This window comes from Achroia grisella, unplaced genomic scaffold (assembly GCF_030625045.1).
Source record: "Achroia grisella isolate CSIRO2021 unplaced genomic scaffold, CSIRO_AGI_Agris_v1 utg1063, whole genome shotgun sequence".
Lineage (NCBI taxonomy): Eukaryota > Metazoa > Arthropoda > Insecta > Lepidoptera > Pyralidae > Achroia > Achroia grisella.
Genome location: NW_026712567.1, coordinates 328820 through 355419, shown reverse-complemented (window position 1 = coordinate 355419; position 26600 = coordinate 328820). Strand labels below are relative to the sequence as shown.

At 30.7% G+C, this 26600-nt stretch overlaps 2 protein-coding genes across 2 annotated transcripts in view; one reads left to right on the top strand and one right to left on the bottom strand.

The window, feature by feature from the left end:
- Window positions 1-26600, top strand: part of LOC131840854 (dopamine D2-like receptor) — a 180370-nt gene that overhangs the window by 100346 nt on the left and 53424 nt on the right. The window lies entirely within an intron of this gene.
- On the bottom strand, window positions 22171-24323 carry LOC131840865 (cytochrome P450 6B7-like). Its single transcript, XM_059189059.1, has 2 exons — window positions 22949-24323; window positions 22171-22355 (listed from the first exon to the last, which is right to left on the bottom strand). The coding sequence occupies exons 1-2, from the start codon at window positions 24306-24308 to the stop codon at window positions 22171-22173; spliced, it is 1545 nt and encodes a 514-aa protein (XP_059045042.1). The 5' UTR covers window positions 24309-24323.

Below are 26600 nucleotides of genomic sequence, written 5' to 3'. Positions count from 1 at the left end.
AGAAGTGAAATAACATGTCTACTATTCTATAAAAGTATGCCGTACATTTACACTATTGCTGATTCATAGTATCAGCAATAGTGTAAATGTACGGTACGGTATATATTGTAGGTATGCTGAATTTCCTGAATCATCATGATGGTAAAGTTAAAACGTCATTACGTAATAAACTTAGTATTACTATGTAATATTATATTATCTGTGGTATAACATTTGTTTAAAATATTTAAAAATAACATCATATTACGCATATGATTAAATATTATGACTAGTAGATATACATTGCATATTATTGCATTTATAAACTATATAAATGTATAAATGAGTAATACTCAACAATATTTAATAGATAATATAATAGATAATAGACAATATTTAATAGATTGGCTTGAAGATGGACTTTAAGTTAATTCATTAGAAATGACGGGTCATTTTTCTAATAGTCTCACATAGTGACATTAAATAAAAGTGACTGTCAATGTATTAAAGTAATTTTGTAGCGTAGCGAAGAGCTTGACTTTTAGTTGAAAAATACTAAAAAACTACTCTTGATCCTTCAAGCGCTTAGGCATAATACTTCTGTTGATAGTAATTCTGTATTTTAAAGTGTTTAATGATTTTTCATAATTATTAATTAAAGTTTAGTTTTAGTCTTATTTACTTATTGTTGTTTTTTTAGTTTATTGTTGTTTATAACTTCATTGTTATTATTTGTTACTTTATTTACAGATAATTTAATGTTATATTATGGGCCTGTTTTGTATAAATAACTTATACTATAATAACATAAAGAGGTTACATTATGAAAAAAATTAAAGCATTCTTTAAAAATTGTATAAATTCCCAACTGACGAAAAGAAATGATAAAACATTTTTTGATATCACAATGTCCTCTGAGATGAAATGAGCTTTTTCCTAAGTGCGAAGTAGAAATCGCATCTACGTGCATTAAGTAAATGAGGGAGGATGTGCCGTTACTAAGATTTGAGCCCTAGATTTGTTACGCAACATCGCGTATAAATTTATTCACAACTGGATGCTACATACACATATAAGTGTTTGACTTATGTCGCTTGAATAATTTTGTTTGCTTCGAACAAATAAAACAAGAAACAATCGTCATTAATTTTCTATCCTAAATACTATGAGCATTATGATGTATCATAAACATCGAATCGACACAATACTTCTAACATGTGTAATAATAACATTAAAAAAATATTTAATACTAGCTGTCCCGGCAAACGTTGTTTTGCCTTAAAATAAAAAAAATAAAATTTAGGGGATTCTCAGACCTACTCAATACGCTCACAAAATTTTCTGAGAATCGGTCAAGCCGTTTCGGAGGAGTATGGGAACGAAAACTGTGACACGAGAATTTTATATATAAGATGTAACCTATGTAGACTAACTTAATTAAAAATAAATTCATGTTTCTTTTACACCATTTGCTTATGCTGCATCTACAGATTTGTAGGTTTCAACTAGTTTTATTTGTTAAATAACATGCCGCAACCATTAAATCTACCACTTCTAAAAATTTAACATTGTATTTCGGTACGTATTAGAGTTATATTTCTTGCAATATCTTATTCTACTCTTATAGAAAGTAAAACCTTTTTGATACCTGTAAGTATCTATATATTATTACATACATTAGCTCTCATATTTTAGTATTCTGATTCACGCACGGCTTCAACCACTTGTCACTACAATTATCTCCAACAATATGTATTCAAGATTTACACAAGTGTGTGTCAAATAGGCAGATAGACTCCCCAGTGACGATTATATAACAGGTATTATTAACATGTCGCATACATGAATGTTCAATTAATTGATTCTAATCACAGACACGTCTTTATAGAGCATTTAATTGAATACACGAGAAATTAGTAACGTTTCAGCAAGCATGCTTACAATTTTAGATATGTATAAACTATAGGATATTCCTTTTATGGGTCAAATTATATACTTAGTTGCAGACTAATAGAGGCATTAGGGTTAATAAAACAACAAACGCACAGTAAATTAAGAACAATTTGACTGAATCGGGAACACAACAACTTATTAATAAAAATCTTTAAAAATTGTAATAAATTAAAAAATAGTGAAGAAGTCTAAACAAAAATGACATATGAAGAATATAAAAAATAATACAAAATTTATAAAAAGAACGATGGATAAGCTGCTAGCACCATCCCACTCTCCTGTGACATAGTCACATCCTACTGAAAGTCTACTGGCAACTTGACCAGCTTTTTCAGTGGCCGTCGGAGAATGCCTTCAGGGGTGGTTACCTCCGCTATCCTGACTTTATCATTGCCAATTAATTTGGGTAAAATTACAAATTTTAATACCGTATAATTAACTTTTTTCAACGTTGTTTACAATTTTATATATTAAATAAAAAATTACATAACATAAATGAGATATTCACCATCATGACGACTTCGGTGGTCTAGCGGCCTGGCACACCGCTTTACGTCCTATGGTCGCGGGTTTGATTCCTCGCACGGCTCAAACTTTTATATTCATGAGTATGATTGTTTGTATCGGTCTGGGTGTTTTCTATGTAAATATGTATGTATTTACGAAAAACAATATCTATGTATTTGTATCAGTTGTCTAGTACCCATAACACAAGCTTAAGCTAGCTTAACTTTGGTCTAGATGGCGCTGTGTGAACCGTCCTGAGATTATTATTATAATTATAATATTATTAAAGAGATTTCGATATTTCGACGCTGTTACAAACGTCCTAGTCACGTCGACTTTAATAGGATTATCATTGTAAATATTCCGTTTATAAAATGTGTATAAACAATATATGTATTACTACACAATATATGCTAAAGTACTGGTGAACTGGAAGACGAAAAACATTTAAGACGTCACACTTCACGTTTACAAACTTACTCATTGTATAAGTTTAAATATGACATGACGTAAGGCTAAATAGTCTATCGGATCTTAATTATATGGTACAATATTTACATATTTTAAAATTGAAATAATGAAATTATATATGACATGCCGTAAACTGTAAATTGACTGTACATAATTGTATTATCTCAGATGATAATTAATACTGAAATATATTATTGATATTTCTTGAGATTTAATTTTGCTGAGATAATATCGTGTATCTTGTATTAATATGAATTTTAAATATATAATGTATGAATTTTATTTACCCTGAACCCAGAAGAGCCTTCTTTTTCAGATGTTTCACAACAGGAAGCGGTACTAAGAATTATTTATTTCATTCCTAATTCAGTAAATTAGGATTGACATAAATTATTCTAAGTTGAATGTTACCGTATACAGTCATAAATGTCACTTACTATATTACCCTTTAAATTATATACAGAATACAGAATAATTACGTAATGTATAATAACTTATATTGTATTGAAGATAAAGTAATAGGGAATTCTACGGGGAATACCTCCTTCTGCAACTAAATGACGATACAAGGTGACGCCGTTATACTATCGAAGAAGGTAAAACCGGACGGAAATGTGTTGAAACTTATTCTGTGTATATGTAATAAGTAAAATCCTCCTACAATGCTTTTAATAAAATATGGATCTTGTGTATGTTTGTTGAAATGTTACACCTGACTTCGACCGTTATAGATGTATATATTAAATAAATAATTTATTTGTACTTTCAGCACATATATATTAAAGTAATAATACTTATAGCAATAAACTATAAATATTATATCTAACCAGTAACTAAATTAAAAGAAAATAGCCATATACACAGCCCAATTGTATTGGTCTGCATATTACATAAACCTTTTCAAAAAATATAGGCTAAAGACTGGTTATTCATGTGACTCAGTACCTGAGAAAGCATGTTTTCCGGTATCCGGTGACTTGGTGATGACATGATTGTATTCATTAGGAATTTCCTAAAAGATAAAACCATAACAAAACACATATAGTCTGTACTTGTAAATGCAAATATTTAAGAAATTAAATTAATAATGAAATTCGAAAAAAAAAATATTTTAATTTCTCAGTACTAGTGCAGAATAATAGGGACATATACATTATTTTATTTTCAATAGCATACATACTTAACACTCCTGGTTAAAAAGAAACTATTAGATAGAGAGTTTCCAGATAAACTTTTTAGATTACTGGAATACTGTACATAGTATACGGCCACTAAATGCAGGTCATCGTATCTATATTAGTATTATAAAGCTGTTTGCTGTTTGTTTGGTTGAAAGCACTAAGTTTTGTAACTAGAATCGAATTAAAAAAAACACAGTGTTGGACAGTTTTATTTGTCGACGAATGACGTCTATGTAATTTCACATTACAACCAGTAGGAGAACATATCAGTCAGTATCAATGACTAATGTATAAAAAGTATTCTTTATGAGACCGAATGACGTGGTATGGGCCTCCTAGTTATGACATATGCGGATGCGTCAATTTACAACTTCCCGATGACGTTCGAGGAGTGTCATTGATCCATCTTATGGGAATTGGGACAGTATGCGAGTATGCTATTAATATCGCATGCCTCTTACTTGTTATACTGTAATTATTTATATAAAAAAACATCTATTCAAAAGAGCAACGCACAAGTTTCTTGCTCATTTTTCTTGTGATGAATCTGCATTCAGAATGAGTGGTAGAATCAAAATATTAATTACTATTATTAGACTATTCAAAAGTGCTTGTAATGAGTTTATTTGAATAAATATTATTTCTATTTCTATCCATACTATCAATATAAATGAAAAAGTGTCTCAGTGGTGCATTTGGTGATCTGTGATCATAGATTACTATATGATATTTCAATTATACATATTAAGTCTGATAGCTATTATCATTCAATACCTATTACCGTTAACTACCCGTCTCTCTGTCTGTTAGTAATATTTCAAAACTTGACGGCTTATCGGATCTTATCGAGCATGGATATATATTGCATCATGAAGATGGAAATAGCCTATCCTTTATCTAAAAAAAGCAGATAAAATGGCCAGAAACTGCAGTTGCACATACTGTGTACAACGGAAATATTATTTTTGTCGTCTGTCTTTTTCCATCTGTGTGTCGCAGTCTAGTAACTACTAATATTGTCCTTGTGGTCAACGAAGTCGTCTTACCAGTATTAAGTTTAAATAAAATTTTGATGGATGAATCACTGCATGACTGTTTTTTTACAAGCATTTAATTTAGTTTAGTTTCTAGAATAGTCAGTGATTCAGAAAGTTAGGCATCAAGTAATTAACAATGGACAATGGTTTCCAGGAGGGACCTCGTGCGAGTTGATCCTTTATTACTAGTATTAAAGGAAGCATTATTAATAATCCCTTCTCTCTTTGACTAATACCAATATTATAAATACTAAGGTATGTATTCCTATTTATTCGCCTTAGACGACTAAACTGCTAAATGGATTTTAATGAAATTTGACCTAAAAATACATGGTATTAGGAATAAACTTGAGCGATGTTTTATGTCGCAAAAAGCATTATTGCATATACTTGTAGCAGGTATGAAATTTTAATAACGTACGTAATTTACTATTCAGTGTATTTTTTTAATAATTCAAACATAAATGCAATGCAATAACTAAAAATAATCATCTAACTTTCAAATTGTAAGTTTTATTACCATTTTATTCACGGAAAACGTTTTGGAAATTTCCATAAAAGGGAACATTTCAGCTCCCAATACCCGACTAAAAGCAAAAGGTCGCTAATTGCACCATATTTCATTCCCTCGGTTGACACTACAATTTTGTAAGCTTAATTAGAATCTACGACATAGACCAAGTTTTGCTTACGTTACTCGTTTTCTGAAATACAGCGAAGTATGTGAGCAAACTGTATTATGTGGAAATTCATACCAAGTACCTAAACTACAAGTTGTAGTTGGACAATATTGTTGATGTATAAAAGAAGATTATTTTTTAATGCAGGCAACCCATATAATCATCACATCATCAAGTGACTGACTCCGCGATCTTAGTACCGATATGCTACTAAGATGTAATATTATGTTATCTATGATAATACTATTATTAAGACTAAACTTACGGTTAGTAAATAATTGCTAAAACCTATTTATAGTATGTATCTGAAGCGTTTTTATAGCTGTTTTTAATCAGCACAACCGACCATAGTTACTCAAAGATTGCATTGTTGCAATAAAGCCACCTTATTTCATTCATATAATAAAGAAAGCAATAGTAGATATTGTGGTGTGGTGCAAATAATACACATGTAAAAAAACTTTACCAAAGTCTATTCGCGAAGGGATGTGTGTGATTGTATTTATACTTACTTAAAACGAAATTTAATATTCTAGGTCCACGCGCTCATAGGATCGTGTTAGCATTCTATAACAACTCTGACGACAAAATAATTGTCCACATAGTAGCATAAATTACATATCTAATTTAATCTATCGTTCTAGTTTTAAATGAAGGTAGAATATCAAAAGAAAACTATATTATTCCATCTACATAGTTTCTAAGCTAATAAAAACTTTCTTGTGATGCCTCATGGATGTAGACATATCAACAATAAACGCAACTTTTAGTAAATATTTTTATATCTACACACAGTAACTTTTTAAGTAACTTAGTGACTATTATGTGTCAATAATAAGACTAAAATAAAGTTATTTCTTCAGTACTGGTATATATTATAGTAGGTACGACTGAAATGGCAAATGAGCTAATGACCCACTTGTAAGTAACTAACTGGTGACTGTCTATAGATTTAAGCAGATATATGTACATAATAAAAAATATTGTGACTCTAGTGATGTGCTCCACCTTCGTACGTAACTTCACTGTTATAAACGCAATAATTTATCTTACATAACTTTTCTCCAATTTATATACTTATATGTAAACTCTTTAGTCTGCCTCTTGTTTGAGATAAGCGTTTACTGCAGCCACCCCTGTGATAAATCTATCTGTATACGGTTATTTTGATTAAAGTCACGAAAATATAACAGTTAGACAGACACACTTTCTTACCGATAATATATATGTAATATTTATTATATATTAACATAGTACCTATATAAGTATTTATTAAATTGAACAGTTTTTAAATATATTTTTAACATCATTATTAATTTTAAAGTTTATTACATTCAATATTAGTAACAGAAATGAAGCAAGAAACATCACAAATTATAATCATTTCCCCAAAAAAATAACTTTCTCCAACCTCGGAGGTATCATAATTAATGCCATTTTTAACAGACTTTCAGTGAAAATGGGAATTTCTTGCAGATTACTCCTGAATTTACCCAAGAGGGAACTCCTGCGGGGTCCGTATTATTATTTATATTATTTTACTCTTAAGCATAATAATTAGAACATAATTATATCAATACAGTGGACATTTTTAATTAAGTAATAACTTAAAGCTATGAATAATAAAAATATTGCTACATGCATGACAGGTATTAAAAAATAGAACTTTGGACATTTTGAATTATTGTAGCTTTATACATATATATGTAAAGAATGGTAAACAAGCTGACAATCTACCGCTAGATTAGTGATGACCATCAAAGTTGTCATGTCCGTGGTAGCTCATGCGTTACTATTCCGGAGTATTCAGATCTCATGCCTCCGTACATGCTAATTTTACTCTTCAACACATCTCACCACGTTAACAAATTGTTTTATTATTATATCCGTTTTAGACATCTATTATTAAATATAGACTAAAGGTAGACTGTAAAACGTAGTCTGCATTCGTACCTCAATCTCATCTATATCAGCCCCAAGCCTTCTTTTGTAAACTGTGCGTCGGTTGTAATGTAAAAAAACACATACAAAATAGATTTATCCTTTAAAATTTATATAAACCCATATTATGATGATTATGATTTGAATGAGACTGCTCTTTCCTACACTGTACACAAGTACATCCTAGTCCTCCGGAAAAACCACACGTTAGCTGTTTCACGGGTGTCACGTGATAACGTGATATCAGTAGTATTATTGATGTATATATATAGACGATGATTACCAATTACTATCAGGATATCAGCTTATATGCCATTCCAAGTACATAAAAAACGGTTAAAGGTAAGTAAAACAAAGATTAAGAAATTACTAGCAACGTGTTACGTTAGTAGTATTTATGCTTTAATTTTCAGCATTACGAAGCACGTCCACGCTTGTATTATTAGGTTTCTGTGACCCAAGTCGTCAGCTGGTAGCAAGCATGCCGGTTCTTATTGAGTTAGATGAGACTTTTGGGAAATTTCTTCGTATATTAAAAGTAAGCAGCAATTACAGGGCGAATTGTAATGAAAATATATTATGTATTACTAATTGAACGAACTAATTACCTGCAAACCAATATCAATATATTTCTATCAATGTCTGGTTTATACATTTAGAAGGGAATAGCATGTAATTCATGTTCATTACTGGTGAATTTGCCAGAACGGGCTTATAGATCCGAATTCATTCTTATTTACTGATCCATCAGAGTATAAGTTTAGTGGAGGCAATTTTGCCATTCCATTACAGTTCCTAAAAATATACTAAGAGATTCTTGTGAAGATAGAAAAGTCCTAATAAGACATTCTAAATTTTATTATACATATAGAATGTGTATGAATTAAAAATTAACAAATCTATCTCTTATAATTTTACAGTATTATATGTAATCAATTTTAAATAGACAATAATAATAGAAAATATATTTTGCTTTCATAAATAAATAATATATCCATACTAATATTATAAATGTTCAAATGTGTTTATTTGTCTGTTATTTACCTTTTCAGAACTAATCGGCTGACTGGATCTTAATGAAACTTGACCTAAAGATAGATTATATCACAAAGACAACCATAGTCTATGGATTAAAAAAGTTGATGAAATCGCGGATAATAACAAATCGATTATAATTAATACTGTTAAGAATACAAAAACAAAGTGTTTTTAGTATAAACTACAGATTTTACTTACATATGCGTATTAAGTAGAATATAAGCGGAATATTTAGTTTGTCCAATGAATAACAATGACAGCACGGGTGCCAGTTCAAACCCGGCGCGACATTGATAAGGGTTAGTGATAAGGGTGAGATAATAATTATATTTTACATTCAAATTATCACGTCACCGCTCGTTCACCTCTAATTACGAGCCAATAAAATTGTCACTTCCAGCAACCATTTACAACCATGCTGTTATATATACTTATACAAAACGGCTGTAAATATATATATATATATACATATAGTCGCATATATCTACTGTATCATACCCGATAAATGTTGTTTTGCTTTTTGTATAAATTATTTCTAGATAAGTAAGAGTAGCTTTAAAAGAGTGACTTTTATTAATTAAATGTATAAAAATTAATTAGGATCTATTTTAAGACCTACTAAATATATATGTACATCAAAAAAATCATACAAATTAATCAAACTATTCTGAAGGAGTTGGATAATAAACACTATAACACAAGATTTATATAAAATGTATAATATATTTATATATTTAATTATTAGCTAAATAATTTAAAAAGCAGAAAATCCATTTTTCGTTATTGATTGACGAGACTTCTAAAAAGTTGACGATTTGGGTGCCTGACTGCCAGTGCCAGTGCCAGTTTTTTAAGCTATGTTTCGATTGACATGTAGTGAAATTACAGAATAAGGGGCATTACATATTAGTCAACCGGAATGTAATGAAATAATTAATGTAAAACATGAAAAATTAACAAAAATTAATTTATTATTAGTATATTAATATTATGCTATTTGGTAGATCGTATTTTGGGGGAGGCCTTTGTTCAGCAGTGGACGTCTTCCGGGCTGAGATGCTGATGATGGTAATTCGTATTCTCACATATTCAGACTCAAAAATGTACTTACAACATTGTTTAAAAGAGAACTGTGTTTCTTGTTCACTCGTGTTGTATTAAAACTTGTTTCCGAATGAGAGGTAGATAAAAAAATGTCTAAAGTGCTTAAGTTTATATGAATAAAGATTGTTTCTATTATATATAGAGAATATCTATATTGTGCGGGAATCGATCCCTCAAACTCAGGACAAAAACTCATAGATAAAATCTAGACCGACGGTTATCACCTATGACTATAAAATATCTATATAAGTTGTTATTCAGACTCGTCAACTGTCTCCGTTGTTTGTGGTCAATGTAACATTTGACATGCCCATATTTCACCGAGCATAACGATTTGGCACCGTGAGCAAGGGTTATTGATGGCTATGTACGTGAGTTATGTACTAGTCAGACAAAATAGTACATTTAAATGTGTATATATGTATTATTTTTATTGTAAATTATATAGGTTTAGCCTGCTCTATTTTTTGTGGCATGTCTTATTTATCTTGTCTGCACCACTCATGGTTGACTGATAGTTAACGCCGCAAGGTGTTAAGTCCGCCATATGTACATTTAATTATGCTTAACAACACAAAATGTTATTTTAAGCAGTTTACAAGAGAATTTGTGTCTTATTTAATAGTGTTGTTAGTTTAAAGAGAAATAACAGCATACCAAGTCATTACACAGTCCAGTGAAGTTATCAGATATTTTGGTTTTTGGAATGTAAGACGTACAAACGTCATCCGAGGTTTATTTATTCGAATATATATTTTTAGTTTTAGTTTATTTCAGGCTAATAATGGCTGTTCAGGCGCGGTTGTACTATATCGAAATCATTATGCGATTTAATCAATATTAATTTAATACAGTCCACTTGCAAAATTCGAGGTGTCGAAAACAATTACTAAGTCAACACAGATATGCGAAGTTGAGCTTAAATCACGCATTAGTAAATACTCAGCACGTATTAAATGTTTTGTATTCTCTTCCATTACTTCGACATTACCCGCCGCTGTTTATAATCAAGGCGCGCAGTCTATAAAGGCACCTGATAATATACAGCTGGCGGATCCATGTTATTTTGAGTCTCAAAATATTGACATTTAATAGGCGCGGATAGATTTTGGGACTTATCATGCGAAGGTGAAATGAGGTTGTCAAATGGACCCTTTTTACAAAATACAAAGTTAGGTTGGATAGTTTCGGGTCCTATTGACCACAACATACGCAATAATAATTTACCTATCCAGTGTAATTTTGTACAAGCAATTAACACACAATTAGAAGAGTAGTCTAAGAATTCCTACATAAAGACTGACAACGAACGGGCGTGTGCGGAGCATGTCGTTGTTACCACTATGCGCAACGACGGAAGGTTTAACCGTACCCTTGCCGTTGAAACGGTCGCCATCTGTCTTAAGTGAATCCAGTTCGCAAGCCAAACATCAGTTTTTGCCATTAGAAAAACGTTTAAAGCAATGTCATTTAGTCAATATTCTAATCCGCTTAAGACAACGTACCCACTCTGCTTGTTTGTTACACGTGTTACAGTTAAACAAGATGCTGCGCTATTTATTGTACGCGTCGACCGAAGTTGCAAATGGTTTGTCAGCGCTTAATAACATTCGTATATCGCGTTATGTTATAGCTAGCCATGCTATACATATAGAACTGCATATTTTTACCGATGCATCGCAAACAGCCGTGTTTAAGTCTGGCGTTACTTATTTCTATGCAACTCAAAACAACAAATACACGATCGACAATCGGTTGTTCCCACTGTTGACTATTCGAGAGGTATAGACTCATCGCTAATTCGTTTATCACAAATATAATCCTTTCCAAAGGAGTATATATTGCTAGAAAATAATCTTACTTTATAATAAACATATTTATTTCAAATTAAATTAATTTAATGTCAAGAATAATTTAATTCGCGTTGGTGGTAGAATTGTAATTTTGCCTCACTTCATTTTGGATAAGAATCATTCATTTTTAATTTTATCTATACATAAATTTTCTATATTGCTATTTCGTCATGAACAATTGCTATACGCAGCCCCACAGGCATTTCTGTTTAAGTAACAGGAAACATTATGACCTGTTGGCGGCAGAACTTTATCGGGAATGATAGGATACGATTACATATTTTGTAAACGTTTGGGAGGCAGAACGCCTGCCCGGCTTATGGGTGACTTACCTAAGAATCGTATAACTTCGAGCTTTCCTTTCATACGTTCTAGGGTAGACCTCGTATGCACATTTATTTGTTTAGAGACGCGCGTTTTGCACTTCGAACTCATCAGTGACTCATCTACTAATGGATATTTACTACTCCTAAAACATTTATTTATACGCTTCACAAACTATGCGACTATTCTTTCAGACATATAACCAAAATTTGGTTGTTTATTTTACCTTTATATTTATATTTTATAATTTACTTTATACCACCCTATGCACCTCATTCATTTGGTAGTTTAAGGAAGTTCAAATTTTGATGCTGTAATATTTTTTTTTCCCTGTGTTTTAGTTTTTTTTTATTCAGCACAGTATTATTCAAATCGAAACCCTTATTTTCCTGCCCTTTAAGTCCTATATCCTCAGATCCGCACGACCTTATTCCAATTAGCCCCAAACATTTCCTGCCAGGCCGTCCCCTTACCACGCCTGTCGGTCATGACTTCAAAGAGCTAGGAAGCAGTCGAAGAGTTAGTTTCGCCAACACTTCTGGTCTCATTGGGCGAAGGAATGTATACCAGGACATCAGACAAGTACCAAAGGAAGAAGGAACGCTATAAAACTGCAGCTAGATATGCCCCTTATACGACGACTAGTTGTAATTATAAAGCACTTTCATATTGAAAGTTGGTGCTTCCAAGGCAAGACAAGTACAACCGCGCCTGAACATACCCCATGTTTGCTATATAAAAAATAATACGATGACGACGACGACGATGCAGTGTTGCTAACATACCCCATGTTCAGGCGCGGTTGTACTATATGTGGCCCAAATATTATTTTTTATATAGCAACACTGCATCGTCGCGTTTCAGCGGGTCAGAGACAATTACAGTTCAATATTCAAAATCTGTCAACGATCGTATACGCATTATCATACGCAACCATTGTAAACCACTATCAAGTAAATTAAAAAACTAGCCAAGAATCTCCAAGTTTGATTACATTGATGGTGTCCCTCTTCTCAATAAAAAGCGCAAACAATGGCCAATATTATAAATACCCTATAGACTAACATACATAATAAAATATTAATATAAATATAAATTGTCTCTGTGATCACGGCACTGACAACAGCAATCTGTCACGGTAGCACCGATTCAGTACCCCTTCGGTCAGGGCTAAGGAGGATTCCTTCATGAAGCTGGGCAGCATGTTGATATTGACCTAGGTTACAAATGCATTTAAACTCGCATTGTAACTCCTGCTGCGTCACCCTCAGGTTGGAAAGTGTGTTATATAAAGTGACGGCGATGGTTGCTAATTTCTAAATTACTGTCTGCTTGTTTGTCATACAAGCAAGCATTGGAAACAAGCAACATATTTTGTTGAAAATGGGGGGCATAATATTTAGTTGGAATTCTTCAGGCCTATATATGTTACTTTCTATAAGATAGACAATTGTACTGTGTGTCATTCCATTTAATAAAATGAAAAATATAAGTAAACGAATTCTTTTTAATTTTTTTATAACTTGAGGTTTACTAAACAACTGAGTAAACCTCAATTTATATTAAAAAAGAATTCTAATGATCCAAATAAAAGTCTAAAAATATGTATACCATAATGAACTTGTATGTTTCATGACTGTTTCAATTATATTTGACTTGCCTCCAGTGCTTGTTTAGCTTTCCATAATTAACTCGTTTTAGCATTAACCCTACAAGTATTATGTGCATGACAGGGGCGTACATGAGAAGGGTTAACTTTTTAAGGCCTGTTTGTCATTCCTATTGTCGTGTATGTTTTGTTTTGTGTTAATTATTAGTGATTAAAATGTTTTGTTGTCAACAAATGTGATGTTATCATACATTATGAGGGTTAATATATACATATATACTTTACTTTTCTTAATAAAGTCGATAATTTAGTATATAATAGTGTTTTAAGCAGATAAATCTATTTACATATTAAGTTGTCAATTTTCGTTACTATACAACAGTGAAAGTCTAACGAAAACAGATAGACGGATTGACAAATTTTATAAAATACTCAAGAACTCATTAAAAATTGGCATATTCTGAGTGCATCACCAAACGAATAAGTTTATATCCATTTAAACCACAGACACATCAAAAATATGATTTACTAAACATCTTTATTTTTAACATTGATGTAGCATAATATACGCAAATCAAATCGAATTGTGAACATCACTTTTTGATAGTTAATTATAAAATAATAAGCACTGTTAATCTATGTGATAAAGATAGAAATAATTATAAATTATTATCGACACTTCTCTATTTTTGTTCAAGAATCTAGTTAGACTATTAATTAATGGATTATATTGTTTTTTTAATTAACAACTAGTCAGTACTAGGCTTCCAAGCAATATCCGAGCTCTATTCATGGCTGATGATGCCCCGCTTAGAGGCGAAACATGTTACATTATGGCTGTATATTCATCACTAATAGACAAGGTCGTAACGGTTCCCGTAGCAATGGTCGAGTTTCCGCATTGAATCTGTGTGGACATGTGCTAATTGTAGTAAAATTAAACAAAATAATATAAATGCATGAAGCAAGGGAGCAGTCTTCTACAAAAAAGACATTTTACAAAATCATTTAAATAAATGTTCATTATAATTTCTTATCCGCAGTTTAGATTCATATTATATCTTGCTCTCTTAGGCAAACTTTCATAGAAATTTCGGGGAATCGAGTGTCTATTGATGAGATACTTGCTACACTAAAAATTTAACATTATATTTTTGTGAGCAACAATAGCAGACTAATTCTTAGCTAAATGCTGGAGTAACGACTTAACTTTCACTTTCTACCTACTATAATGTAAGCTATTGTTTAACCAGGTAATTAAAATAAATATTAACTAATATCAATTGTCAAAATTCGTATAGAACTAGAGAGGGCGCTAAATTATTACTAAGATGACTAATTGAAACTTTTTCATTTATTAATCAGTTTTTCTTTCTATTTTTTAAATGCACAGAAATATTACACTAAGTTGTTGTAAAGCTGCTTGGCAATTTGTCTGTGTTACTAAAAAGTTTGATTCAAACATATTCACTGTAACATATATATAGTACAGCGACATTTATTTTTCAAATATATCCACTGAGAGAATTTATTTACGTTGTAGCCACTATGCGGCAAATTCTGTTACCGCTCGTTTCATTTTACAATGGATAACAGACTCTTCCGCTACGAAACTAAACCAAAATAGTTCTACAAACATACACGTGATTGCTTGATTGCATGTTTGATTACAGTTTCACATTTTGCACATTGGCACAAGCAGGTTTCATTACACAATCACTGCATTACAAACAGAAATAGTCGAAGAAATTACTACCTACGAACTTAATACAAATATACTCCATTCAATCCATGACTACAACTATCAGAAATTAGTTCAAATGTTTTCTGAGTGAAAACTTTAGTTTACAATTATTTTTAAAATTAAATGTAAAAATTTAAAAAAAGGTTTGAAAAATGCCATATTTTTTGTATAGTCTCTATACTTTATACCCAGATTTATTTAAATATCATAAAGTTGAGGAGTCTTGTTTGTTTTGTTAATCTCAGGAACTACTACTTCAAATTAAAAAATATATATATCCTGTGTTTTATTGGTAAAAAACACCAGAAGTAAAAGAATAGTTGTACTGAAATGTGTTTTCTGTCAAAAACTCTGAAATTATTAAGAAACATATTATAATATCAGTAGTTATAGTTATAGATGTAGAAAGAACGGAAGGATATACAAATTACACTCAATATTTTTTGTTTTAATATTTGAAAATATAGAAATTTAATAAGGTTAGTTAGTATAAATAAATTTATTGTAGTAAAAATTGATTTTTCATCAAAAAGCTTAGTTACATTAGCCATTGTTATAAAGTAATATCGTTGACTTATAAAAAATATATTCAGCAATTTGAAATTCATTCAGCTGTTACAAGATTAAGTTACTACTTCCGTGCAACGTTCAACTTGCTCTTTCAGTAAAAAAAAGGCTTGGGCAACGTAATCGTTTCAAATTTTGAACCATTATTGATATATATTTTAATCAAAATTTTATTAATTTTTTTGCAACATTCAACTACAAAGTTTCCGGACATTTGTGTAAAAAATAATATATAATAGATTTCTAGTAACTTTCACACAACCTGTTAAAAATACAAAAGTAGAATTAACTATATCCTTCTTTCTGAATACTGTAAAAAACCGTTTGGTTTATTTTTAAGAACGCCTGCAAAAAGAATAGCAAATCCCAATAAATGATTGCATCCATATCATATTTCCTTTCAGTCACTTGACTTGAATTCACAAGCAAGGCGAAAACGTGAGCATTCGATACAATTTCAGTGCAGCATTGCGTTATAAGATAGGAATTGTTTAGAGTTAGTTACTAAGTTATTAAATATAATCAATTTTTTTTCTGCCACACAGAATTTTTTATTTAAGATTATAACGTAATAATATGAATGGGTTAATGGAAAAAATACTGTATCTCTGTTTGTAAACAAACATATATTTATTATATTTATAAAATGTATTTTACGTATAAATTTAATTTATGACAACGGTGATCAACAGTTTCGAGTAATTGAGGGCCAAGTACCAAGTTTCGACTTCATTCGAAAGTCTTCTTCAGCGTGAATGCAGTGCAATAGTCACAGTGCAGCCTTGCAGTGAACACAAAAATACAGTAACTTGATTAAAATCCTGTATTTTATTAAAATATTAGTGCACAAATGAACACAACTTTAGTATTTCTTTTCAATTAGGGTTGAATTTCTTGATATCAATTTCCATTAAAAATTCAATTATATGATTTGAAATAATTTAATTTGAGAAAATACAAATTAAGTGGAAGTTTATAAGATTACGTTTTAGTGAAGTACCTTTACTATGATACTCTTTCTTCTTCTGAAGCTCATATATACGTACCAGGAACCTGATAAGATAATATAGACATAAGACAAACAAATACACATCATTACACTATAAAACACTATAATATTATTTCTTAAAAACTTGCGCGCGCATCATGACCAACGTTAGATTTTTGTATCCCTAAGACAGGGTAGTCAAAAGATAAATATGAACTACCTTTATATAAGAAAAAATCAGAATCGCTTAAAACAGTTGTTTAGTATAAGCACAGATAATATAATATTACATAGTACAAGGTATTTGTTTGTTAATAAGTAGAAGCAAAAATTTAGAAGTATTTACCAAAATTGAACACTTTTTAGACAAAACTCCTAAAACTCAATTCGCAACGTAAACAATCAAGCGACTTTTTCGAATTCAGTTTATTTGTTTGAGTAATAAATTAATGGAAGAGCTCGTAAATTCAGCTTCCGTAATTTCTAAGAGTCCAGAACATTTTTATTTCGAAAATAACGTACTATACAACAAGGTTATTGCTTATTTATTTAAATTTATGTAATTACTCGTAGCAGTTAGCCATTTTATATTCGTTCATTGAATTATATTTATACAAAAAATAATTATTTTTACTAATAATAATATGCAATAATAATCAACACATATTAATGTTCTGTTTAAATATTTTGACGGAAGCATGAGCTTTGATATTGTAAGGTAAATATAAATAAAAAACATTAATATATGATTTAAATATAAAAATAATAAATTTATATTATTAAATTTTATACGTGAGATTCATTTATTGTATTTTTTATTAATCTGCGTAAGGTAATGTATAATGATGTCTTATTAATTACGTCACGGAACTGTTAGGGTACTTAAACAACAAATTAAACCACGCCTTTGAGGTGCCACAAAATTTAACAGCCATAAAAATTGGCTGGCCTGTTTCATATAAAGTAAATATGTCACGTACAGAAAAATTTTAGACGACGGAAGATAAAGTTTCTTCCGAACACTCAAAAGGAATTCCAACAAAAGATAGTCCGTGAAGGCCCCGAGCGTAGCATTCAAGGAGTCCGCGCAATCAAACCGCCCATCCGTTCGGAAAGAACCGTTTAAGACATTTGACGTGATTCTTTCACAACTCAATGGGTATTTTTAACTTTAATAGAATATAGGAAAACATTCTTTCTCCTCTTACCGACGTGACTAGGTAGTTGCTTTTATCTTTTTTTTTTTATACAAATAAATTTGCATATTTATTTATAAGTATGAATAGACACCACACATTCATAAAAAAAGAAATAATTTCGTATTTATCTTCTGTCTCTTATCTTTGTTAAAATTTTACCGCATTGTAAACACATAGCAATCCATAAATTATAATTTTGTGTTATTCCTATGCCTATTAATGTCGTTACTTTTGAAGTCAGTTTCCATTGTGACAAAATCGCAATGCGCTCGCAGTTTGTCCTATAATAATAAAACATAATTAATTATTCGCGTTTTAAAAATTGATTAATTTGAAACTTACCTATTTATGGAAATTTTACATTAGTCATTTAGAAAGTTTGCTAAATATTAATTTACTGAATATAAAAACTTTCCTAATTCGAGCTATTTGCTAGATAGACATTTAAAAATTAAATATATTAGTAACCGACGCAACTATAGATACGCGTGTACATTTATACAAAAGTAATTTATTTTAATTTGTGTAGGTACCAATATTGCTTTTTACCTCTAACATGGTAAGGGTCGAAGGTCGAGGGACTTCTCAAGAATGTTAGAAAAATAAATAAAATTCTGCAAGTAAAAAATGTGCTAGAAGATCTATCTAAAAGATTTAATTTAATTCTAAAAGCTAGGCTAAATTGTCAAGTCTCACTGTTTTAAGGAAACGGTGAGTCACAAAATAATAAAAAAAAAATCAACAGACTCTTTAGTCCCCTGATAGAAATAGTCAATATCCCTAAAATATCAATATTTGAGTATCATTACTTTTATTGATGTTAATGTAATGGTGCACCCGCTAACGGTTACACTGGCAGAGTACCAGTGAATGTCCCCACTGTTTAAGTCTTTTTGGTGGCAAAGTTCTATTAGAATCGGTAATGCATTCACAGTTTGAGGTACAATATTTATAGCAGTATGAGTAAATCAATCCATTATTAAAAACAAATTACTTTTAGACAATAACTTTTATGTAATAAAAACAGTAGAGATTGGGACTACTATATTGCAAGAATCGAAATCGAAATTCAACTTCGCTGACTTGACGGCGAAAAAACAGAAAACAATTGAAAATAAATACTATTCAGCAGCCGTTTGGTACGTACAAAGAACTTGTTGACTATTATGAGATCACTCAAGGAACAACAAAAACATATAAAGAACACGAAAAGGTCAAGGACAAACATGTTGGAAAACAAAATACATATTAATATTACTAAAAATAATATCTATATATATTATAAAGAGAAAACTCCTGCTAGAAGTTACAAATATACCTAGATAAATATAAAAATATTTGACAATACGAACTCAGCATTTAAAACAAGCGTAACTAAGCATTTCATAAATAAACATCGGTTTTAATTTGTTGATATAAATTAAGCATATCACGCTGCACTGTTCATATCGAATACAGCCTGTGAATATATAAATCGTTCAAATATTTTATAATCTCAATAGTATTAAGAAATATTATACAAATCTTTTTTCTTATTTGTACTATATCCTAGTAGAGATTAATATCAGTTACTGTACGTTATAAAGTTCACTCAAAATATTTTTTTGTTAAAACTAACAAGCGTCCAAGACCAGACAACTAACCGATTACTCATACATCATTACATGAATGGTAATGATGATTAATAGCTAGAAACAAAATAATCCAGCTTATCAAAATTATTATCAAATATCGGTGCTTTTATATAAGAATTAAATTAGTGTATTACATGTATATTATGTACATATATGTATCACGTATATTATGCGTTATATCAACTGTATTTTGAAACTAAAGTTTACTTATCACTAGACTTTGTCTGGTGTTGTCATTTTTGATGTCTCGTATCAAATAGTACAAATAAAACGAATGTGCTAGAATAAACTCAGTCTGTCTATCATCATAAAATTATATAATTCTACAACGATGCATTTCTTTTATGTAATAGGAATGATAAACAAGCTTGTTGTTCACCTGATATAAGTGGTAACATTGCTTTGTTGCACATTGTCTGTAACAACAGTTTATCATATAACGCCGTCCGTCATTGGTATTACACGGGCATCATGCGTTATCATTCAAGAGGATTAAGATGTCGCGCCTTATATCATACTACTAGTCTTAGAGTAATATAAAGGGAAAGCTAGATTTTTCTTGTTTAGATGGTTAACACGATGATGAGTTGCAATCGACGCCTGCGTATATGATGTTCATCCAGGAGAATCTCTCTGTCGCTATATCTCACTCTCTAACCTACATTAAGCTTATAAAGAAACTGTCTGAACCCTGAAATAGGTAAGATAGAAGAAGTACCCATACTGAAGACTGTACAAAGTTTACGTCTACTACCAACTGAATAGAACAGATAGAAAACTCATGAAGCTAAATCAAATTGAATTATGAATATAAAAGTAAAAAATATATAGAAATATCCGAAAGTAACAGTAATAATTACATAGATTACTAACACTTATCTGCATGGGTACCTCAATCTCACCTATTTCTGCTGCTCAACAGCATGCTCTGTAAGCTGTGCTTCGGTGATGATTAGACAGTGAAATTATTGGATAAGAGGCATAACATAATCCTTTAAAATGGAAACGAATGTGTCACATGAAAACGCGTTGCTCATTGTACTGTTTAAGTATATAGCAACGGTCACTGCTAATCAGCAGATAGGCCATTGGCTTGTTTACCATTCCACTTATATAAAAAAGGATATATATGAATATATTATATTTAAAGTATGTAATGCAGAAGTGTCAGTAGGCTAGTCTAGCTAATACTCAACCATTTTCATGTATAATGATATGTATAAAAATTATTGAAATTACCCACTTATCTATTCATCATCTAGTCACCTTTTATCTTTAATAATATAATTATTACTAACTAAAGATAATTTAATGTGATTCATATTAGTATCATCACAACTGATATCCGAGATGAGGTGGACAGAGGCAATGTCACCGTTGTAAATGCAATACTTAACATATCACGTAATTAATTAATGTTTCCTTTGTAAAACTGGTTACATTTTGCTCGTCTTTTCCAGATGCTCTATTAATTTTCAAAAAAATATTTATAGGTGATAGATACACATTATATAGCATTCATTATTTTTTATAACTTGATATTTTCATAAATTCTTGCAATAATAGCACCTCAGCAGAATTCACACAGCGCCATTGAGTTCCAAGGCAAGCAGAGCTTGTGTTATGGGTTATGGGACAATTGATATAAATACATAGCTATATTTTTTTTGTAGATAGGTACCTACATATAATGCACAGAAAATATCCAGACTGATACAAATAATCATATTTATGAACACAAATGTTTGTACCGTGAGAGGATACGAACCCGAAACCATCTTTTTGAAATCGCTGCTCCTCTTATAATAAAGAAATGTATATATGTAAATAGAGCTACAAATAATTTCTAATAATCTCTATTACAGGAAATAATAACCCAGGACAATTCACACAGTGCCATCAAGTTCCATCATCATTATATAGTATAAAATAAAGTCGCTGTCGCTGTCTGTCCCTATGTATTCGTAAATCTTTAAAACTACGTAACGGATTTTGAAGCGGTTTTTTTAATACATAGTGATTCTAGAGGAAGGATTATGTGATATATATATATATATATATATATATATATAATACATGTACACCCGGGCGAAGCCGGGGCGTGCAGCTATTTATATAAAGGTATGTTCTATTCCAAGGATAGAAATACAAAAACCTATATATGTCTTTATGCATTTACAGCAGTAGATGGACTTATTAGTTATTATAATATAAATAAAAGCTACACAAAAAATTTAACACTTTGTTTTAAAAAAAATATATTTAATCTATAATAATATATTATATATATACATCGTTTTCTTAATGAAATAAATATCATTCATATTCAATCTTATAACAGTTACTAGAATAATACTAACATCAACACAATTTTACATCCTTTCTCACATTGAACAAGAGTGGTAGACCTCCTGAAATACTTTGTACCACATGTGAGGTGGGGTCTATAGTAGGGTAACGCTTAGTCTCTGGTGCAGGTTCTACAGAGAACTGAGATAGAATAGCAGTCAAACCAGCTAAAGATTGCATTAATCCCAGACGAGCACCTGGAAAATTACATTAACAAATTAGGTGCACATACATGGTATGGTATGTTGAGAAACTGAATACATACACATATCAATAGTTAAATTTATAATTACTACCTATATAAAACTGGACCTCTATGATTACTTATTAGTTAAGTTAACTAAGCACCACTCGCTTAGTTCACTAAAGCAAAATTATTTTACAGATTTTTGTTTAATAGGAAGTTAACTAAGGTAACAATGAATGTGGCCGAGCAGTAATAAAGTAACAGTTACACAGTTGTACCACAGATAACATAATTGGTTGTACCATCAACTAATATAGTCAGTTAAGAGCAGACCAATGGAATTAAATTTAAAAAAAATAAGCATCACTCGTTCTTATGTCTGAGCTATTTACATATCATTAAGCACAGTTAGCCATACTTTAAATAGGTCGTGGTTTTGACTTGGTACTAGTCAAAATTCCTTTTTGTTACACCATAATACTACTTCAAAAGTGTATTATAATATATAAAATATTATCATACAATAATACATAATAATATACCTAATAATATGGCTTTACGTATAAACTACTAAACTGAAATAATGTAAAAAGTCTGACTTACCTATACAATTGCGAGGGCCGTCACCAAATGGAAGATAAACACTTTTGTGAATTTCATTAAATTCATCAGGATGAAATCTTTCAGGTCGAAATTCTTGAGGATTATCCCAATACTGAGGATCATTATGAAAGGATTGAATGGGTATTACGATGTTTACTCCTTCATCAATGGTCAAGTCACTATTTGGAAATGTATATTTTTTTCTGCAAGTTCTGGCTAAAAATCCTAGTGAAGGAAAAATCCTCATTGCTTCTTTAAAGGTCCATGTTAAATAAGTCAGTTCGTTAATAGCCTCATAACAGAGCTTGTTGTCGTATTTAGCTAGTACAGTGTCAATCTCCTTGTGTACTTTTTTTTGTACTTCTGGATTATGAGCAAGTTGGTGTAATGTAAAACTCGTTGCAGAAGAAGATGTTTCAAAACCAGCTGCGAAAAATACAAATACTTGGGCGGCTATAATTACGTCATCGAATTCTAATTTAGCCTCTTTAGGAGTTCCATCGTCGTTAAATTTTTCTATTGACTGACCAATAACGGTTCCTTGGTTTTTGCATTCTAACAACAAATCGATGAAATCATGTCGTCCAGAAGGTTTGTAGTTTCTCTTTCTTAGAATCTCCTTGACCAGAATTATTAATTCACTTTCAACTTTCCCCATTATTCTCAAGTTCTTTGCCATAACTGGGAACATATCTTTTAATAGCACAACTAAAGCATCTTGAAGATCGAATGTAAATATTTTAATACCTAGCTGTCGGAATGCAGCATCTTCATCGTTGAGAGAGTCCGCTTCTAGGCCGAATCCACAAGCACCGATGAAATCTGTAGTATATCTTGCCATTAAATCTCGTGCATCCATTGTACTACCATTGACTGCTGCTTTTAGAGCTCGTGCTCGCAAATGTTCCGCGCGTTCAACAATTAAGGGAAACATTGCTCGTAATTTACCACTGGTAAATGCGGGTGTTAGTCGTTGTCTTAGTAAGCGCCACAAGTCACCTTCTCCGAAGAACAAATTTTTAAACATGGGTTCTAGTGATTTACCTGGTATGATTCCACGTTCATGAAAGTAAACGAAGTCGGAGATTATAACATTTTTCACTATCGCAGGATCTCTAATTATCAAAACTGGAGTTGTTGTTCTAAATGCCCCTACCAGTTTCTCTTTGGGGTAGTTATTGTATATTTTGCACATTGCGGTAGTCATACTTTCCTGTAGCATATATGTCTTTACTACAGATCCGAAAATTATCACTGGTTTTACGTATTTTATACCTCTTTTTTCCCAGTAATCATAATTTCTTACATTGTATAGATACAGTGTAATAAGTAATACTACAACTATTGCTAATAAAATCATTTTGTTAGTAGTTATAACAAGATGTGTCAATTATAGCAAATAAATATAATCACTGCGTTGCTTCTTGATATTCGTATTTATAAATACTATTACCAATTTTCTTATCGTATCTTAACAGTTGATACAATTATAGTTTTATTTGTGAATAACTCATGATTCATAATTATGTTGATTAACTAAATATTTCCTGCGACATTTAACGTGCAAATCGTGCAACGTTTGAATGAGTTATGGGATTACTTTTTAAAGTTTTGCAGTCCTTGGGTATATTATTGCTAAGAGATTAGTTTATTGACCTGATTTAAGTATATGAGAGGTAAGAAATAGTGTTATCCTAGTCTCCTCCTAAGTACTCCTACTATGAACAAAAGTAAGTGTAGAGAAAACGCTATATAAATATAATATAATAATTGTTATAAATGCAAGTACTATTTATCAAATTTCCTGTTATTATAATTAGATCTCTCCCGATAGTTAGTGAGTAGTAGTGGAACAATATACTTCAAAAGATTTTAATATCTATATAACTTTAGGTAGTAGGTAGATAGGTAATATGAGCAATTGTTAAATCTCTTGCTTTATGCAAACCTAATTGTATATAATCTCTTCATGTTATCAATATTAAGAAAATGATATCCTGCTTTAAATATCGGTCAGTGAATCCGTAATTTATACTAATTTGAAATAATATTTTCAAGTCAAATTATTTTTTGGTTTCACTTTTATTTTTATTCATGAAAATGGAATGATAAAACTGTTTACTAATAAACAAGTATATATAAACTATTAACAAAACTATTTGTATCTCATAATTCAGCTATCAATAAGTGAAAAGTAAATTAAAATCGTTCAAGTAATTCTTATTGCAAAACATTGTGGACTATTTTAAACAAACATACTAAAATTAAAATATTTTTTTATATATCTGTTGCTGTGGAAAGTTTAGTAAAAAGAATTAACTGATTATTAAGATAGGTAAAGATAAATAGCAGGAACATACAATGCAAAAAAATTTAATACAAAATAATCCAGCTTATCAATATTATTGCTAAATATCGATGCCGTTATATAAGAATAAACTGACTTTGAGCATTTGCACAGTCACATTTCTGACCAACTCATATTATTATAAACATAAATATATTACGTCACATATCGTGCATCTTATCAACTGAATTTTGACACCAAGCTTCTTTTATCTCTAGACTTTGTTTGGTGGTAATTATCAATTTTAGTGATTCGTATCAAACTAAGGAAATCTGTAATAGACTCAGTCACATACTCTGTCTGTCTACCTTTCTGTTAGAAAATGATAAGTTTCTACAACTCTGTATAGTACAAACAATACAAACGCTTTTTTATGTTACTCTTAAAGCAAATAAGCTAACCTCCCACCTAACTAATAGTAAGTTGCAATCGCCGTCTACAAATATTTGTTTGAAGAGGTACAGAATAGTGATGTCACAATATGATGCGTCATTCCGTAGGATTAAGATATGCCCCTGTAACCTGTGATTCATTACCATATCTCATCCTTCAATCTAAACACTGCTTACAAAGAAGCTACTTTGCGGTTGTCTGAAATAAGTGAGGTAGAGGTAGCTACGCAGTTGACTGTACTCAATTTATTTTTGCAACCAGTTAGAATAGACGTGGAATCACATTTGCTTAAAACTTACCTTGAATAACAGTGAAAATGAATAGAAATAGAAGTTTACGAAGTATGTGTATATGGTAGTATATAATATGTTGGAAATATATAATACAGAACCATCGATATGCGAAACACTTGACCGTTGTCATACATAATTATGCTACGTAAATAATGTATAAATACATTTATCTACATCATATACGCAACATTTTTTCTTTGAAACTATTGCTAAGTAGAAATAATATATGTGACTTAATTTGTATTTGTACCATTACGCCAGATATCCCAGATGATGTAGACAGAAGTTACTCATTTGGCATTGTCGACGTTGTTAGTAATAAAAACTGAAAGCCCCATTGTTAGCATTGAACCACGACAGATTGGTGGGGCAACATGATATACTCTGGTGGTGTACCAGCGTATACAATTAGTTCAGGCGGAACCATAATTCCATTATTGGCTATAAAAAAATCCGCCATGACCTCGAGACTTTTATTAAGACTCACTAAAAAGTATCGAAGTGTGAGGTTTCTAAAAATTAAATAAGATGGGTACATCGATACGTAAAATTAACGATTTTCTTAATATTACTAATATAGATTCTACAAAGTAAATTACGTATAACATAATTTACTTTG

Excerpts from the sequence above, each read along its gene's own strand:
- LOC131840865 (XM_059189059.1), bottom strand. The coding sequence starts at position 24,308 with ATGATTTTATTAGCAATAGTTGTAGTATTACTTATTACACTGTATCTA. Across the intron at positions 22,356-22,948 it reads CGGCCCTCGCAATTGTATAG|GTGCTCGTCTGGGATTAATG; the intron begins GTAAGTCAGACT and ends GTAATTTTCCAG.